This window comes from Octopus sinensis, linkage group LG3 (assembly GCF_006345805.1).
Source record: "Octopus sinensis linkage group LG3, ASM634580v1, whole genome shotgun sequence".
Taxonomy (NCBI): domain Eukaryota; kingdom Metazoa; phylum Mollusca; class Cephalopoda; order Octopoda; family Octopodidae; genus Octopus; species Octopus sinensis.
Window position 1 is genome coordinate 165,885,754 of NC_042999.1, and position 17,862 is coordinate 165,903,615.

Sequence of the window (17,862 nt, forward strand, 5' to 3'; positions counted from 1 at the left end):
TCCAAGATGCCATGCAGTGGGACTGAACCCGGAACCATGTGGTTGGTTAGCAAGCTACTTACCACACAGCCACTCCTGCCTATGGTCGTTAATGAATCACTTGTACTCAGCCACTTACATGGAAGTATAGTATACTCATGGTTTGTTATTCAAATTTCAGGCTGAATGTAATTTTTTTCAGAGAAACTGTTTACTGTACAATTTGTTCGTTTTAGCTTAGTGTTCGTATCTGCTCTTCCAGCAGTTTCCTGTGTGCATAGCCAACCCATGGTTTTTAGTTCAAGCTTCAGTGTGCCAAGCAAATAACCTCCCAGTATCTCATACAAATGCATTGTCTGTTCTTTGATTTAACTTCTGCTCATACTGCAAGTTTAATTTTCATCAATAAAACTGTTTGTTATTCAATTTGTTCATATAAAGAAATGTATGTGCATGCATACCCTGCTGTATATATATGCATACGTGTGTGTGTGTATACATACATATATGCATATAGACACACCTATATATACACACACACATATATACATAACACACACAATATATATATAATATAAATAATATGCATATATACATACGTATATGTACATACATCTATACGTGTGTGTGTGTATATATATATATATATATATATATATATATATTTCTTTACTACCCACAAGGGGCTAAACACAGAGAGGACAAACAAGGACAGACAAAGGGATTAAGTTGATTACATCGACCCCAGTGCGTAACTGGTACTTAATTTAACGACCCCGAAAGGATGAAAGGCAAAGTCAACCTCGGCGGAATTTGAACTCAGAACGTAACGACAGACGAAATACAGCTACGAATTTCGCCCGGTGTGTTAACGTTTCTGCCAGCTCACATATATGCACATGTGGGCACAGGACGTCATGAAACATGTACAACAAAAAAGTACAAAGCACAAGTACATGGAACAACGAAAGACACAAATGGAAAACAAAAGAAACAACATAAAGTGTGACCCTTCAGCAGTTGTTGGCTGCTTTCTAGTCTCATATTTCAAGCATTTAACAACAATGCTTCAAATATGAGACTAGAAAGCAGCCAACAACTGCTGAAGGGTCACACTTTATGTTGTTTCTTTTGTTTTCCATTTGTGTCTTTCGTTGTTCCATGTACTTGTGCTTTGTACTTTTTTGTTGTACATGTTTCATGACATCCTGCGCCCACATGTGCATATATATATACGTATAGATGTAAGTATGTACATATACGTATGTATATATGCATATATATATATATATATATTTTATTTATATTATTATATGATTGAATGCCACACATCCTCTTCCAAGTATGTGTATATATATATATATATATATATATAAATAGATAGATAGATAGATATATAGATATGTATGTGTTACATTGATGACTGTATCAGCACACCCTTACTCTTCACAAACACCTTGACTCCTTCCTCTCTTTCATCTAGTCCGTCCATCTTGTCCTTGAATTCTCCTGTTCTGTCTCCAACACCTCTCTCAACTTTCTTCACATTTCTGTTACCATCCACCACTCCCCTCTTACTTCCTCCGTCCACACACTCATACTCTTACCTCAACTTCTCACTCCACCCACACCAAACTGTCTATCACTTATTCTCAGTTCCTCCATCTCAGCCAGTTCTGTTGTGCTGATGAGGACTTCAAGACACAGTCCCAACTCATGGCTCACCACTTTACCCAATGTGGAACATCCCCCCCCACCACCACCATTATCCAAACCACACTTTCCTGTACCTTATCTGTTAACCATGCATCCCCTCTTTCTCCTGGTCCCACCCTTTACCCTTTCTCCCTCAACTACAACCCCTCCACCCTGCCCCTCCATCACACCATCCTTTGCGCTCTCTGCCAACTCCAATCTTTTCCCTTGACTTCCTACATGACTTTCAGGTCTGTAGTTTCGTCCCCAATCCTGGCACCCAACCTGTCTCCCTGCCCCTACCTTTCCAACACCACCATCCTCATCGGTACCCACCACCTCCCCTTCCACATCACTGCACTTCCAACATTGCAATCTACTGAATCCTCTGCTCTCTATAATTCTATATTGGTGATTTTCTCACCATTTTCCCAAACATCTCTGGGACATCCGACTCAGCAGTGGCGCCTCGGCCTTATGCCACTTCTTTCAATCAGTCATTTGTTGCAACATCTGTCTGTGTTTGGACAGACATTGCACAGAGGCCACCTAGATTCCCACCTCCATTGAGAGCAGGAATTATTTCCTCTCTCCATCCCTCTGTCCCTTATGGTCTCAATTTGTCTCCTCACTTGATCTAAACCCACCACCACACATCTGTCCCTCCCTTTCTCTACTCCCTACACACCTTCTTTACACTGTTATACTCAATACCCACACCACATACATTATGCCCTTGCAGCATATACATATACCTGTACTCGCATGCACACACATTCCTTTCCACTCCACACACACACACACACCACCATCCACACTCTCACTAAAGAGCCAGAAATGCACATCTGAAAAGCCACTGGAGGGAAATACTGGGAAGTTAAAATATGTCACAAACATGCATACATGCACAGAAGTTTATAAGTATCTGTGTGTGTGTGTGTATTTTCTATTTTGCACTTTGGCATGGAGCATAGCAATGTTGCTTCTTAATAAGATTTTGCAGATTCAGTATTTTCTTGGAACACCCAGATAATAATGAAGTGTTCCTCATAATTGGAAAAAGACAGAAGACAAATAATCAAGCTGAAGAATATTCAAATATTTTCTGCAACATAAAATAATATCAAGGTGTATGAAAAATGTCACAGCCTTGAAGACACAGTATTTAGATTTGCTTGTATTATTTATAGCTTCATGTATGTGCTTCGAGATATATTATTCCCAAAACAAAAAATTATTTATTTCAGGTTCTCTCAAAAGTTCATAAAATTCTTATGACATCAAGAAAAAATAGATGTTGCAAAGGAGAAGTGTAGACTGTCTCAACCAAATCAGAGGACCCTTGTTGAACAAGGGACTTTTCTGACTCCAAGATTCCTCTCTGTCTTCTTTACTCATTTGTCTAAACATCCTTCATCTTGTGGACATCATAAGAATTTAGAAACTTCAAGAGAATGTCAGATAATTTGTTTTTCACAATTGAACTTGAAGTAGAAAAGTTATAACTATTATCATCCGTTTTCCATGCTGGCATGGATTGGATGGTTTGACAGGAGTTGGCAAGCCAGAAAACTCTACCAGATTTCACTGTCTGTTTGGGCATGATTTTTACAGTTGAATACTCTTCATAACACCAACCACCTTACAGAAGGGACTGAGTGCTTTTTATATGGCACCATTGAGGTTTGTTTTGACATGGATTTTACAGCTGGATGCCCTCCCTAATGCCATGGGTTGAAGTGGTCAAAGGTTGCCTGTTGTAGAATGTCTGTTGTATTTACAGGAGATATGGATTGATGTTCTGCAGACAACTTTTTTTATCTAAAGGATTTTTTAAACCCAGTATTAAAACATTTATAGCTTTTTCACTTCAAGTTAAACCATTCAAAACAAATTATTCATCTTGTTTAGCTACAGTTAGAATGTCTTTTAATTCATCCAGTTATAACTATAATCAAAATATGTATCACATAGTCAGCCACCCTTTATTCATCTGTTGTGCAGACATTAAGGATGTCTGCACAATAGGGAGGTAAAGTATATATTCTATCTCCAGTAGAATTGACTGAAGTAACAGGAAGAAAAATGAAGCTATACAGTAGAAAGAATATAATCTATTGAGAAATTATAGATCAACTGAAGTTTTGGAGTAGAGACCATTCCAGTTGCCAGGAAGGATGGTCACCATATGGAAAAGAGATACAAATTGAGAACTAAAATATTATCTAAGGGTTTGTATTAAATTCTTCAAGCTGAACTAACAGGTATGGAATTTATGGGTAGACCTAGAACAAGATGGTTGGGTAATATCCATGGTCTCAATTGATCACTCTTGGGAATGCGGCCAGAAAGTGGAATGACAGTTGCTTCTGATAGGACCCTATGGAGGAGGTGCCTGAGGACTCCACCCCCAATGACCCTTCCAGGAATGGTGGGCAGAGAAGTTGGATGCATAAAAATATTGTTATACAAACTCAATTAGGATGGCAACTCATACAAATTACTGAGAAGTATGTAACAAAGATAACTGTTCTGTATAAAAATATTAATTCATAAAATTTCTCTATCAATTTTTATGCAGAAATTTTGTAGAAATGCTATTAAGGATAATAAATAAAATTCTTAGGTATGTAATTTATTTCTATGTTAATGTATGAAAGAACTTTGTAATGTGCTGTTTAGAATCATATATTGTGTATGTGAAATTTGTTCTGATAGACTGTACAAAATGAAATAAGCAATTATAGAATTTTCAGGAAGCGCCATATTGAGTTGTATTATTAACCTGTTGAAAATACCTCATAATATCCAAGTTATACAAAGAAGAAGAAAATTTCTAAAGGTGTTATATTAACTGTATGAAGAAAATAATCTGCTTTCAACTGAAGATTTATCTTGATAACTTGATTACTGCTTCCTAGCATAACATTGGAATCTTCTTATTCTACGACCTTCAGTTGTTTTTAAATTAACTAATGTGGATTCTTCGTTGCATATATTTATGCTGGAATGTATATACGTGTGAATAATTCTATGAAGCATTAAGACTTTATCATCGCATAATTTCTTGAGTGAGTGAACCAGATTTTTGACCACATTCCCTTGTGACGCTACTCTTTAACCCATTTCGCAAAAACTGTTCCCTTTCCTAGAATACAAATCATAGTGTTTTAATGTTTTCATATTTAAATTAAAACCTTAGTGTTAATGCCATTTCTCCTGATGATGAGGATTGGGCTGCAAGAGCTCCATGCCGGTGCCACGTAAAGAACACTCATGTCAGCACCATGTAAAAGTGCTTGTATGAGTGTCATGTTAAAAGCATCCAGCAGACATTGTAAAGTGGTCGGCATTAGGAAGGGCATTCTGCCATAGAAACCAAGCCAAATCAGGCTGGAACCTGGTACAGCTCACCTGTTTGTCAGCTCTGGTCAAACTGTCCAACTCCTGCCAGCATGGAAAACAGATGTTAAAGGACGATGATATTTATATGTAATGCTTGTTTTGTTATGTCCCAAATACCAAATTACAAAATCAGTCATTTTACTGAATCCCATCAAATTCTTGCTTGTTTTCAAAATTAATTAAAAATCAAAGACAATGTTTTTCATTAGAAATACGATCACGAAAGAAAAAACTCATGCTTGCACAGACATAGGTGCAGGTGTGAATGACTATGTCGTTAGGAAGTTTACTTCACTTTTGCACAGGCTTAGTTCCAAGGGCTGGTGTCTTTTCAATAACATCAGCTTGATCTAACCCCTTGTAACATTGTTTTGAGATGAAACTTTGTGAAAGCTACTTGGATGGACTTTGCTTAGTCTTGGATAGTATAACAGCCTCTTCTCCTTGGAGCTAGCTGGGCTCAGACCACCTCTGCTTAGGAAGTATTGGCCCACTTCCTCTCTTTCACTCATCACCCTTGTTGTGGGTCTGTGTGTTTCCAGGACCCTACATAAATTACTATACCTGGTCCCTTCTTCCCAGAACATTGGCCCTCTGGAATTCCCTCTCTGCTCATGTCTTTCCTGCAAATATTCCACTAGAGCATTAATGACATCAATCTCGCTAGTCTAGAAGAACATGGAAAGTCATGGGTATTGCCCCTCCTTCAAACTGTAAGTAACTGAAAAATGATTTAATCTGTCACCTGGGTTTAGCATCACCACCTGTCCTTTGGGTACTTTTACATGAGTCTAATCTGCTGCAAACATTCAGATTAGATCTTTGATCTAAAGATAATCTCTGAGTCATAATTTCACTCCATTTCTCAAGTCTCTGAAGGTCTGCTAAAGGTCATGGATTCTGCCTTCTTCTTCTGATTAAACTTTGAATATAGTGAAGGTAGGGGTGGAAAGAGAAAAAAAAACCTTTAAAAAATTTGTATATCGATTTGTTGTCTTTAGGGTGCTGTACCACGAGGGAACGCCACCAGAGAGAATTTAATGAAATTAGGTTTGAAAAAAGGAGAAGTGGTTTTCCAATGTCCAAAATGTCTAAGCATTAAACCAGATCGAGCCCATCATTGTAGGTAAGACTGATTTTAAAGGTTTGCTGCCATCACCCTCCACAATTAACTCTTGTCTTCTTTTACATTCTTTCGTTTATCTGCAGATGTTACATGTTATTTACTCCTACCTGCCTATCTCTCAGTCTGTATGTATGACTGTGGAAAGTGTTATCAAGCTAAGTTGAGCTGTGAAGCAAAAAATAGAATATTAAAATCAAAGTGCACATATATTCAGTAATTTGGAAGAATATGTTGAAAACTTCATATATTTGTAGGGAGGCATTTCTGCATAGCTACATTTATAACTTTTTCTTTTCCTTTCAATGTATATCTATCTATCTATCTGTCTCTCTCTCTCTCTCTCTATCTATCTATATATCTCTTCTCCCCCCAATCCCCACTCTCTCTCTATGTTGATATAAGGTAAAATTCATTGTATATTTCTGAACTGAAAATTTTATTTAGTTTAGAAATTTAATGCCTTAAAGAGTTTTTTAATCTAACACCTGTGTGTGCTTGTTAATATAGTGAGTGCACAGGTGTGTTAATTCCTGCCTAAAACGTTTCTCTGTCAATTATTTCAGTGTTTGTCAACGATGTATACGAAAGATGGACCATCATTGTCCCTGGGTAAACAATTGTGTTGGAGAGAGCAACCAAAAGTTCTTCGTGTTATTTACTGTAAGTAATGAGAGGTGAACTGTTCTTCTCTACCTTGGTGAGTGGGGATTGTATGGGTATATGAAGGTGGGGAAGAGAATTTCAACAATCTGGCACATACTACACATGTATGTGTGGCTATCACACATGGTAGCATACGCATACAGTATACACACAAACACAGGTATATGAAAAAACATGTCTATTTTCACACTAGTAAGACAGACTACAGTCTTCTTTATCATCATCATTACATTTTCAGGTTTTCCCATATGAATTAGATAAGCACATATCTTACCTAGAGCTGGTTTAGATAGACAGGTGTCTAGCATTGGATTTTGTGTGTCCTATGTGATCTTCCTTGCTGTGCCTCTATTACACATAACCTTCTACAGCTGTTTCGTTGCACTAATTCCTAATGTGTTGTGATATTAACACAATAGTTTAAATTAGAAACATTTGTTACAAACGCAAAAAAAATTTCAGTTTAACATTTGTGTGATGCGAATGTCGTTCCGTGCATTCAAAAAGAAAGAAAAGGAAATATAAAAACGAAGTCCTTTTTAAAACAAAAAGAAAAAGAAAAAAAGACCAAAAAAAAATCAGATAGTCCATGCCATGAGAAAAGAAAAAGGGAAAAAAATAGCCTTTAAAAAGGGCAGCGGATGGGGAGAACAAGAGGGAACACTTGAAATGAGGAGAACATTGATCTATTATCAGAAGAGGTTTGATTCATCATTAGTGAATGTATATTGAGCGTTAACTGGACTGTTACTGGTGATTATTTGTGTATATTCTATTCACTTGATGTCCTTTCCTGGATATATGATAGTGTGGACATTCAAAACAGGCCAGCAATATTAATAATTGTCATTTCCTTGTGGAATAATATTTGTATTGTATAATATTGTATATTTTGTACCTTAAGTGTTATTGTAGCTAATTTCCAAGTAGCATTTTAACTTTAATCTGTGCGTTAGTTTTTTTGTTTTTTTTAAATCCTGAACATAACACATTAAATCAGACCAAAAGTGTAGCATGTTTTTCAAGTCCCACAGTTTATTGAGTCTCCAGAACAACTGTGATTAGAATTGCTCAGATTAACTAACTTGACTGCATTGTCTGTTACATCTCTATATGTATCTGATGTGTAGCAGTTGCAGATGTCACTCATATGTAGACAGACATTTCTACAAGACTGATATCTGTCTCTATTACATCTCTATATATGTGATTGACTTGTCTCTGTTTAATCTCTACTTGTGACTGATTTCTATCTCTGTTACATACAGCCTTATATGTGACCAATATTTGTCTGTTACATCCCTATGCATGTGACTAATATGTCTTTGTTATATCTCTACATATAATTGATAACTGCCTTTATTACATCTCTATGTATGTAACTGATATCTGTCCCTGTTACATCTCTACTTGTGACTATCTGTCCCTGTTACATCTCTACTTGTGACTGATATCTATCCCTGTTACATCTCTACTTGTGACTGATATCTATCCCTGTTACATCTCTACTTGTGACTGATTTCTGTCTCTGTTACATCTGTACATTTGACTGATATCTATCCCTGTTACATCTCTACTTGTGACTGATGTCTATCTCTGTTACATCTCTACTTGTGATTAATTTCTGTCTCGGTTACATCTGTACATGTGATTAATACCTGTCACATCTCTACATGTGACTGATACCTGTCTCGGTTACATCTGTAGTACATGTGATTGATATCTGTCTCTGTCACATCTCTACATATATAACTGGTATCTCTCCTGATATTTGTCTCTGACATCTACAATATGCCTGGCTCAAATAAGCTAAATTTTCTGTACCCTGTCTCTCTTTCAGCTCTACATATGTTTGATGTCCCTTCATGCTGCAATGTTGTCCATCAATCATTTTGTTGTTTGTATTGGTAAAGACTGGAAAGGTGAGTTTAACCCCCCCCTCTCTCTCTCTCTCTCTCTACTCCCCCCTTTTTTTGCTATATTCTTTTCATTCTTTTTTTCTTATTTGCCTCTCTCTGTATTTTGTTGTTTGTCTTGATGTTGTTGTTTTTAAATTTTGTTAAATAAGCTTGTTATTGTGGCAATTGCCTTGAGTTTAGAATGCTTCACTATTGACCATGGTGTCAGTGATGATGATGATGATGGTAATGGTAGCATTTAAGTTGGAATCACTCGCATGACAACTTCTCTTGGTAATATCACAGTTTTCCCATTTCTCCATTTTCCATAAATTTGTGACTTTGCATCTATGTATACAAATTATTGGCTTTGTGTTTTTGTGGTTATGATTATTATTATTATTATTTCTATATGTTAATATGCTGTTGCAGGACTAGTTGAAAGGAGAGGCGAAAAGAGAGAAGAGCGTTAGTGGTGAGAGCTTGGAGAGAGAGACTGCTGTTAGGTTGTGTGGTTCAATAGTTATTTGAAGGAAGAAGTACAGAGGAAAAGAATGTTTAACACAAGAGATTGTGGCAAAGAGAGAGAAAGATGAATGACTAGATATATTGATAATTAAATAACTTTAATTAGCAAATAACTTTGGATGTTACTTCTTTATGTTTCAGTTCAAAGGCTGTGGCACTGCCATTATTCTGTTGTTGTTGTTGTTGTTGTTGTTTTTTTGTTATTTGATTTAAATGCTTATCCATTTTGATCCGAGTAGACAAATGCAAACATCAACAGAAAGAAAAGTAGACTAACTTTCTGACTGGTAGATGGATGGATAGACAGGTTGACAAGCAGATAGACAGGTCAACAGATATATCAAGTATACAGTTAGAAAGATTAATAGCTATACAGGTAGACTGCTAAGTCTTGTTTTTTAAGATATCCATGTTAAGATTTGTTAAGACTTTACCAATGTACAGTATTGATTTTGTTCTATAGTTAACATTGTTGACTTCTTGACATAAATTGAATGATAACAGATGGCAACTCACAGACAACATAAGGTTTTAGCTTTCAACGATGTGATTTCTTAAAATTGCATCTACACTTCTACTTATGTGGACTTTTACCCTATCTCAAGAACGAAATGCTTCAGAAAAATATACAATTTTCAAAATGACTGGAATTTTCACTGGCACTGCTATTTGTCATTGTTGTTGCTGTTATTATTAAGGTGGCAAGCTGGCCACCTGGACGAAATGCACACTGGACGAAATGCTGAGTGGAATTTTTCCCATAGCTATGTTCTGAGGTCGACTTTGCCCCTTCATCCTTTCGGGGTCGATAAATCAAATACTAGTGAAACAGTGGTGTTGATGTAATCAACTAATCCCCTCCCCCAAAATTTCAGGCCTTGTACCTATAGTAAAAGGGATTATTATTATTACTACTACCAGTATCTGTGGAAATTCTATGATAAATATGAAACCCTTTTAGGTGGTTGGAAGTTTATATAGAACCATAAAAATTAGTATTTCTTTTGAAATTGTATATTCTACATTATTTTCATTAAAAAAAAAAAAAAACCCTCATTTCTTCTGGATCAGGCTGTAATTGAAAGAGCCTGACTTTCCTAGTCTCTCAGCTGTTCAAAGGTTCATTTATAAATCTAAGAGCTTCACAATGATTACAGAGAATAGTCATGTCACCAATGTTGTGACTCTTTCAACCATGTTTACAGTATTTTTGACATACTCTCTCAATTTCATTCTCTATTCTATCTTGAACACATTTCTTTACATGTTGTCAATACTCACTGTATTCTCTTTCATTCATATTATCGTCTACTGTGCTTGACCAGTGATTTGGCCCTCTGCTCTTTACATTGTTGTCTATATAGTCTCATTCATTCTCTTGTTAGCTTACTTTGTCTTTCATCCGTATTCTGTAAACAAATACCAATTTTCAAGCAAGCAGATGAGGAACAGTTGCTTTAAGTGATAGGCTTAAAAAGAAATACACTTTTCACTCTCAACTTTCTGTCACCACCATCACCATCATCATCATCATTACCACTACCATCAGCACCATTATAGTTTTCAGTAACAAAACTTTGCCAACCAAGAATATTTTTATTTCATTTCATTTCAGTTGTTTGTTTGTAACTACTTTTTTGGCAATACAAAGTTCGAATAACAAATAAATTGAAAAATAACATCTGCAGCTATTTTGCTGAGTTGTTTTACTTTCATTGGAAAATCTCTATCTATGATAAGTTATTTATCCTTCTTTCTACCATCAACCCATCAAAGTATTTGTCAGTGTGAATAGATAGATAAATAGATCGACTGATAGAAGATATTAAAAAAATTGATTAAAATGATATTTTCTTGTTGGTCACAATAATGTCTCATATGATGTTTAAATTTTCTCTCTGCTAAACACTTTATATTTATCTCTGTCTCTAACTTCAACAAACCTTTTACTCATGTCCTTCCCCTCTTCATGTCATTATCATTTTTCTCTTTACTTCTCACTTCTGCTAACCACATGACAGCATAATACATTGGTGGTGGTAATGCCATTACTTTTCCTTCTCTCTCTCTCTCTCTCTCTCTCTCTCCCTTTCAACTCACCACAGAACATCACTCCTCTGCTCAACATTGTATTTTGCACTCTCTTTTTCTATATCTCTCCCCTCAACTAACTTTTTAGCCACATAACTATTCCCCCCCCCCTACCTCATGTCATTAACACTTCTCTTTCCCTCTTTTTCTCTTGATCTTTGTCTCTCCCTTCATAATGCATTTGACTTTATTATTATCATCAAAATCTTCCGAAATCGGCTTTGCCTTTCATCCTTTCGGAATTGATAAATTAAATACTGGGGTCAATGTAATCAATTAGTCTCCCCATCTCAAATTTCAGGCCTTGTTCCTTTAGTAGAAAGGATTATTATTACTATTTTTATTTACTATTGTATCGTTTCCAGTTTTATCCATAGAATGTGGAATATAAATCTGAGCCTCATGTCACAGTTTCTTTATTTCATCACTTCTTAAGTAACTCCTAATATTATCTGCAACTTAATGTGTTTGAGGATTTTATAGCCAATCATCAGAAGACAAAGTTTCCTTAAAATACTGTTTCATAAAATATTGTTTCATAAGTTTGAAATAAGTTTAAAATTCATATCTTGAAATTTGAGCCTTCCTTTAGTAGTTATCCCTAATGGCAGAAATGTCCACCTGGTGGTGCATGTTCGTGTGTGATTAGCTTAATGTCAAGCATTATTTACATATCAGATATTGCTCACATCACTTAATCAGAATCAAAATCAAAGATGTGGCAAGAATAGGTGAACTCTAGTTTGAAGGTGATTACTTAACTACTCCAGATCTACGGAAGGATTTGAACTCAGTATTGCAAGCTAACAAACCATTTATCTGATTTACAATCTTACCTCTGCTGGTAGTGGTGAGTTGTTCTTCTGATCCTGAGGTGCTTATTTATATACAACTATGTAGACTGGGCCTTTTTTTTTTAGTATCTTTACCTCAAAATCATGCAATTATCCATGATTTCCCCCAGACCACTTCAGGCTTGTTAATCTGAAATAATGGTAGAAGTTTATCAAGGCTCAGTCTTTAGTCCATTCCTTTTCATCATTGTCCTCCAGGCCATAACAGGCCATGAGAACTGCTATATGCTGATGATCTTGCCCTCAGCAGATTCTATATAGAGAGAAATTCCAGGTGTGGAAGCAAAACCTGGAATTTAAGGGCCTTAAGGTTAACTTAGCAAAGGCTAAGATCCTAGTAAACAAGAAAACTGACAGGACCCTACCCACCTCAGGTAGGTGGACCTGTTTGGTTTGTGGGAAAGATGTAGACAGGAACTCCATATAGACACACAAGATGTAGACAGGAACTCCATATAGACACACAAGAGGTGCAGTGAATTAATAGGAAGATTATCAGGGAAGCTAATATTTGTATGTGGAAGCTGCAAAGGATCCATAAAATCTTTAGAGGCTCAGGAAATTGATTCTCTCAGATGTCCTGGTAGCTCATTAGAGGTAGTAGATAATTTCTTCTACCTTGGGAACCAAATTAGTAGTGAGGAGGATGCACAGAGAGTGTGATAGCAAGAATAGAAAGAGGAAACTTAGAGAGCTGTTACCTATCTTGGCCATGAAAGGTTTCTTTCTCCAAGTGAAAAGAAGACAGTATGATGCATGTGTACAGACAGCAATCCTACATGGTAGCGAGATGTGGGTCCTGGATGCAGAGGACATGCAAAGCTTAGAAAGGAATGAGGCTAGTATTCTCCACTGGATGTGTAATGTAAGTATACATGTTCAACAGATTGCTAGTTTGGTCATGTGGTGTGGATGGATGCCAACAGCTCCATAAAGAAGTGCCAATCTCTCAAAGTAGATGGAAGTGGGAGACCCAGGAAGACATGGGCTGAAGTACTGAAGAACAACCTCAAGATGCTGAACCTTTCAGATAATGAAAGGCCAAAAAGCCTGGCACCTTGCTGTACCAAGAAAACTCATACTTCACAGCAGAAGTGTTAAGACCAGTCCCTCTGGTGGTGTAAAGCACTCGTGGCAGCACCACATAAAAGTATTCATGCAGTGCCATATAAAAGCACCTATGTGGTGCCATGTAAAAGCACACATGCAGTGTCCTGTAAATGTGCCAGTGTGATGCCACCTGTGTGGTGCCATGTAAAAGCATTAGTGCAGTGTTACATAAAAGTGCTCATGTGGTGTCACATGAAAAGCATGTGAAAGCACCCAGCATACTCTGTACAGTGATTGGTGTTAGGGAGAGCATCCTGCCATAGAAACCCTGCCAAAGCAGACTGGGGTCTGGTGCAGCTCCCCAGCTTGCCAGCTCTGGTCAAACTGTCCAACCAATGCCAGCATGGACAAATGGATGTTAAATGATGATGAATCTTAAATGTGGATATCGCAACTACCAATTCCCCTTTCATATACACAAGCACTAAATTAACTGGCTATCTATGGGGCACTGCCTGACAACTAAGTGTTTAATGAGTGCTTCTGGGAGTGGAATTCTCATTTCAATTACGCACGCACACACAAACAGACAGATGCACACACACACACACACACACACGACATACAGACTTGATTATAAGAATAAATACTTTGCTTTCAGAACAAAAATATTTCTTTTCCAAAAGCAATTACAGAGAGCTGTGAAAGTGAAAAGCAATCATGTTTAAAGCAATGTAATTACGCTATACAAGTACAGCTTAAATGAAGAGACTTGAAAATAAAATGACGCCACCTACGGAAATAAATACATAATGATATTCTATATCATCTCCAGACATAATTGTTTCTTTTAGCAGTTAAATGATTACAGACTGCTAAGTGAGATATGTTACAATTTTACTGTTTATGTACACACTCTAGGGAGTGAATTCACAGAATAATCAGATCAGTGCTCAACTTACTTACTATAGTCTGAGTTTGATTTGTCAAAGTCAACTTTGTTTTTTTTTTACATTTTGGGGTCAGTAAACAAAATACCAGCTCAAGGCAGTAGATTAGTGGGATCACTAGAACATCATTTACATTATTTACAATTGACGGAATGAGAACCCAGGTCTGAAATTTCCCCAAGACACCTGGTGAAGGCTGGAGGGTATATCAGTCGAAATGTGTTAACAACAAACAAGATGAGGACAAATATCCATCAATTGTAAATAATGTACATAATTCCTCATCTCTTAAATATAGAACTGCGTTAGAACATCATACAGAATATCTTGTGATGTTTATTCCTGTTCTGTTTGGTTTTGAGTTGAAGTCCTGCTTTCTGTCTCTGGAATTAACGACTCTTTAGATCAGTTGAAGATGGGAAACTCCAACCAGATACACACACACATTAATGTTTGTTTTATATGTCAAGTTATAATAAAAACAATTTTACATTAAACTGAAGGATTACTTCATACATTTTGTAGAAAACATATTTAGTCTGATGAAGGCTAAGCAAGTCAAAACTTTGAAATCGCTGTCAACATTATTCCTGTAAAAGAATCGCTCCATGACCCCCAACCCTCTTTCATTCGGTGACTATGGAACCTCACCACTCTTCTCTGTTCTCTCTCTCTCTTTTACATTTCTTTCCTCTACACCTTCCACTAATCCCTTTTCTTTCTCCAGTTCAACCAATACCCACTCCCCAATAATCACTTCTTCTGCCCTACTACTTCTGCCTCACACAGCTATAAACTTATTCTTCCCATCATACTTTACCATCTCTCATTTCCTTGTCTAAAATCATTATTCTGTCTTTCTCCCACTCTCTTTCAGTTGTAGGAGCCTCATGAGGCCCTTTAGTTTTGCAACTTGCAAGGTGATCTCACTAGTGCTGGTAACCTTGAAAAGAGCACTTAATAACCTCTGTAAAGTTGGTGGTGTTAGGAAGGGCATCCATTTGTAGAAATGCATGGCCAAGCATAAATCAGTCTTTCAACTATTTGGACCACGTTGAACTGTCTAGCTTGTGCTAGCATAGAAAATGGACATTAAATGATGATGATGATGTGGGAGATAAACATATCTTTACGCAATATATGTGTGTCTTTTTTTTTCTTTAAGAGTTAATTTTGGCATTCTACCTTCTTGTTCATCATCCTTTAAACTCTAAGACTGTCTTGCAGATTTTTATTATCCTAAATATCATGATGAGTTGTATGGTATGAATTAAGGGGTTGCATTCTTTCCCTTAGAATCCTAGTTCAGCCAAACTTTGGTACACATCCTTTTGTTCCAATAATAATAGGTATAAAACTGAAAATGTCTCTTGGGTACTGGATTTGCAAACTCCTTATCAACAGTCTATACATGCTTTCCTTTGTATTTTTCTAACCACTTTGGTGTCCAGAGGGCAGATGATTTCTTCACGGAGCATATATTTTTCTTGTGGTCCTACACAATATCTGGCTTGTTGCTTTAATTAAGTTCAACCTATGTGTTGACCCATCAATTGCAATATTGTGTACTTAATCCATTGGTGCTTCTGTTCCAGACTTTTCTGACCACCACATGATGCCCCATTGGAAGATAATATCTAGAAGACATTCTCTCTTAGTTGGCAGTAATGTGGTCGATATTCTTCAGTTTGTTTTGCACATCCCACATGCGTATGTGTGTGACTGCGTATATGCTTGCATGTGGGATGTGCATCCATGTATTGATGTTCTCTAAGGTGCAGACAGTAAAATGAAAGTCAGCAGATGTTTTAATTTAGATAAGTTAAAATGCATGACCTATCTGTTTTCCAAAGAGGACAAATTGTTGGAAAGTGAATGGCTGGAGCTTTAGTCTCTAAGACTGCTGCATTGTTTAATGCTTCAAGAAGTACAGTCTTTAAAATCATGTTGACATTCCAAAACGAAGGTAAAACCCAGCCCTGGCAAGCATAACACTTGACGGAAGTCAAAGTTCATTGAGAGGGAACGTATTGTATCTAAAAATCATCAAACTACAGTAACAACATTGACATCAGAGCTAAACCACCCCTCCCCCTTACCAACCCTGTGTCAACCAAGACTGTTCATCATGTGCTCCATAAAGCTGGATACTATCAGAGAGCTGCAATTGCTAAACCTCTCTTGCCCATTCTCCACATCACCAAGTGTTGCCCACTGCAAATAAGTTCATAGTATTCACCAAACAGTGCTAAAGTATCTAATTATATTTTGTAAGTCCATTCAGTCCTGGAAGTTGGCAGTCATAGAGGATGTACAATGCATTCTGCAGAGGTCTGTGATTACATGGTCAATTGTTTTGGGCATTGTGCATACTTGATAAGATGGTGTTCAGGCTGGTAGGTGTAACTCATCTTCCAAGATTATATATATATATATATGTTAAATGATGATGATGATGACGATATGTGTGCCTTGTTGTTACTAGTTCTGCTCGTATCTTTGTCTAATGAAATGAGCATGAAACACAAGTAATATCATCATCATCATCATCATTGTTCCATGCTGGCATGGGTTGGACAGTTTAACAGGAGCTGACCTGCTGGAGAGCTTCCCAGGCTCCATTTGTCTGTTTTGGCATGGTTTCTATGGTTTGATACCCTTCCTAATGCCAATCACTTTACAGTGTGTACTCGGTGCTTTTGACGTGGCACCGTTACAGGTACTTTTATGTGGCACTGGTACAGGTGCTTTTATAAGACACCACCACTCATGAGCCTGCAAGACTAGGATCATATAATCATTAGTGATATTCATGATGTGTCTGAAACAATAAAAGAATATTGAATGTAAACAAGTTTTCATTGCGTTATGACATTAACAATCTAAGGTGGCAAGCTGGCAAAATTGTTTGCACACCAGACACGATATTAGTGGCTTTGGCTTGTGTTTACATTCCAAACTCAAATTCTGTCAAAGTTGACTAAGCTTTTCATCCTTTTGGACCCATTAAAACAAGTACCACTTAAGCGCTGGTGTTGATGCAATCGACCGGTTCCTCTCCCTTAAAATGTCAGGCTTTGAGCCAACAACAGAAACGATTATGACATTCACAATCCAATGTTCAAATAGAAAATTTAGTTAAATCAACTAAGTCTGTGTGATCACTTTGAGTTCATCCATGGTGAACACTAACAGATGCTGAGCAAATAAACAGACAAACCATTGATGATCAAGATCAACTAGTTCAGTTAGCAAAATACTGCCAAGATCTGTAGTTGTGGCATGCACAGATGAGATATTTCAGCCAGCCAAAGACTAAAGTGACTTCAATCCAAACTGGACATTCATGCCGCATTACTCAATTGAGACAGCTGGATTGAATGACTTGTAATGTTTATCACCACTTCTATATGGCTGTCCCATAGATTATAGAGGTTTTCTAACTGGCTACTCTGCTTTTGTGTGTGTATACATGTGTGTGTATGCATGGATGTGTGTGTATATATGTATGTGTGTATGTACATGTGGGTGTGTGTGTGTGTATTTAGAGTTGCAAAAAAGTAATGTCTTATTTTCAAGCAAGTAGCAATTGAATAGGGTCCATGTTAAACTATTGGAGACTT

At 36.9% G+C, this 17,862-nt stretch overlaps 1 protein-coding gene across 5 annotated transcripts in view; it reads left to right on the top strand.

Annotated features, from left to right (window-relative positions):
* The window catches only part of LOC115209135 (palmitoyltransferase ZDHHC3), a 111,914-nt gene that overhangs the window by 76,722 nt on the left and 17,330 nt on the right, over positions 1–17,862 (top strand). For all 5 annotated transcript variants that reach the window (XM_036501587.1, XM_029777285.2, XM_029777284.2 and 2 more), the window contains 3 exons: positions 6,081–6,205; positions 6,769–6,865; positions 8,709–8,790. In XM_036501587.1, coding sequence (XP_036357480.1) covers positions 6,081–6,205; positions 6,769–6,865; positions 8,709–8,790 — 304 coding nt within the window. The remainder of the gene's footprint in view (positions 1–6,080; positions 6,206–6,768; positions 6,866–8,708; positions 8,791–17,862) is intronic.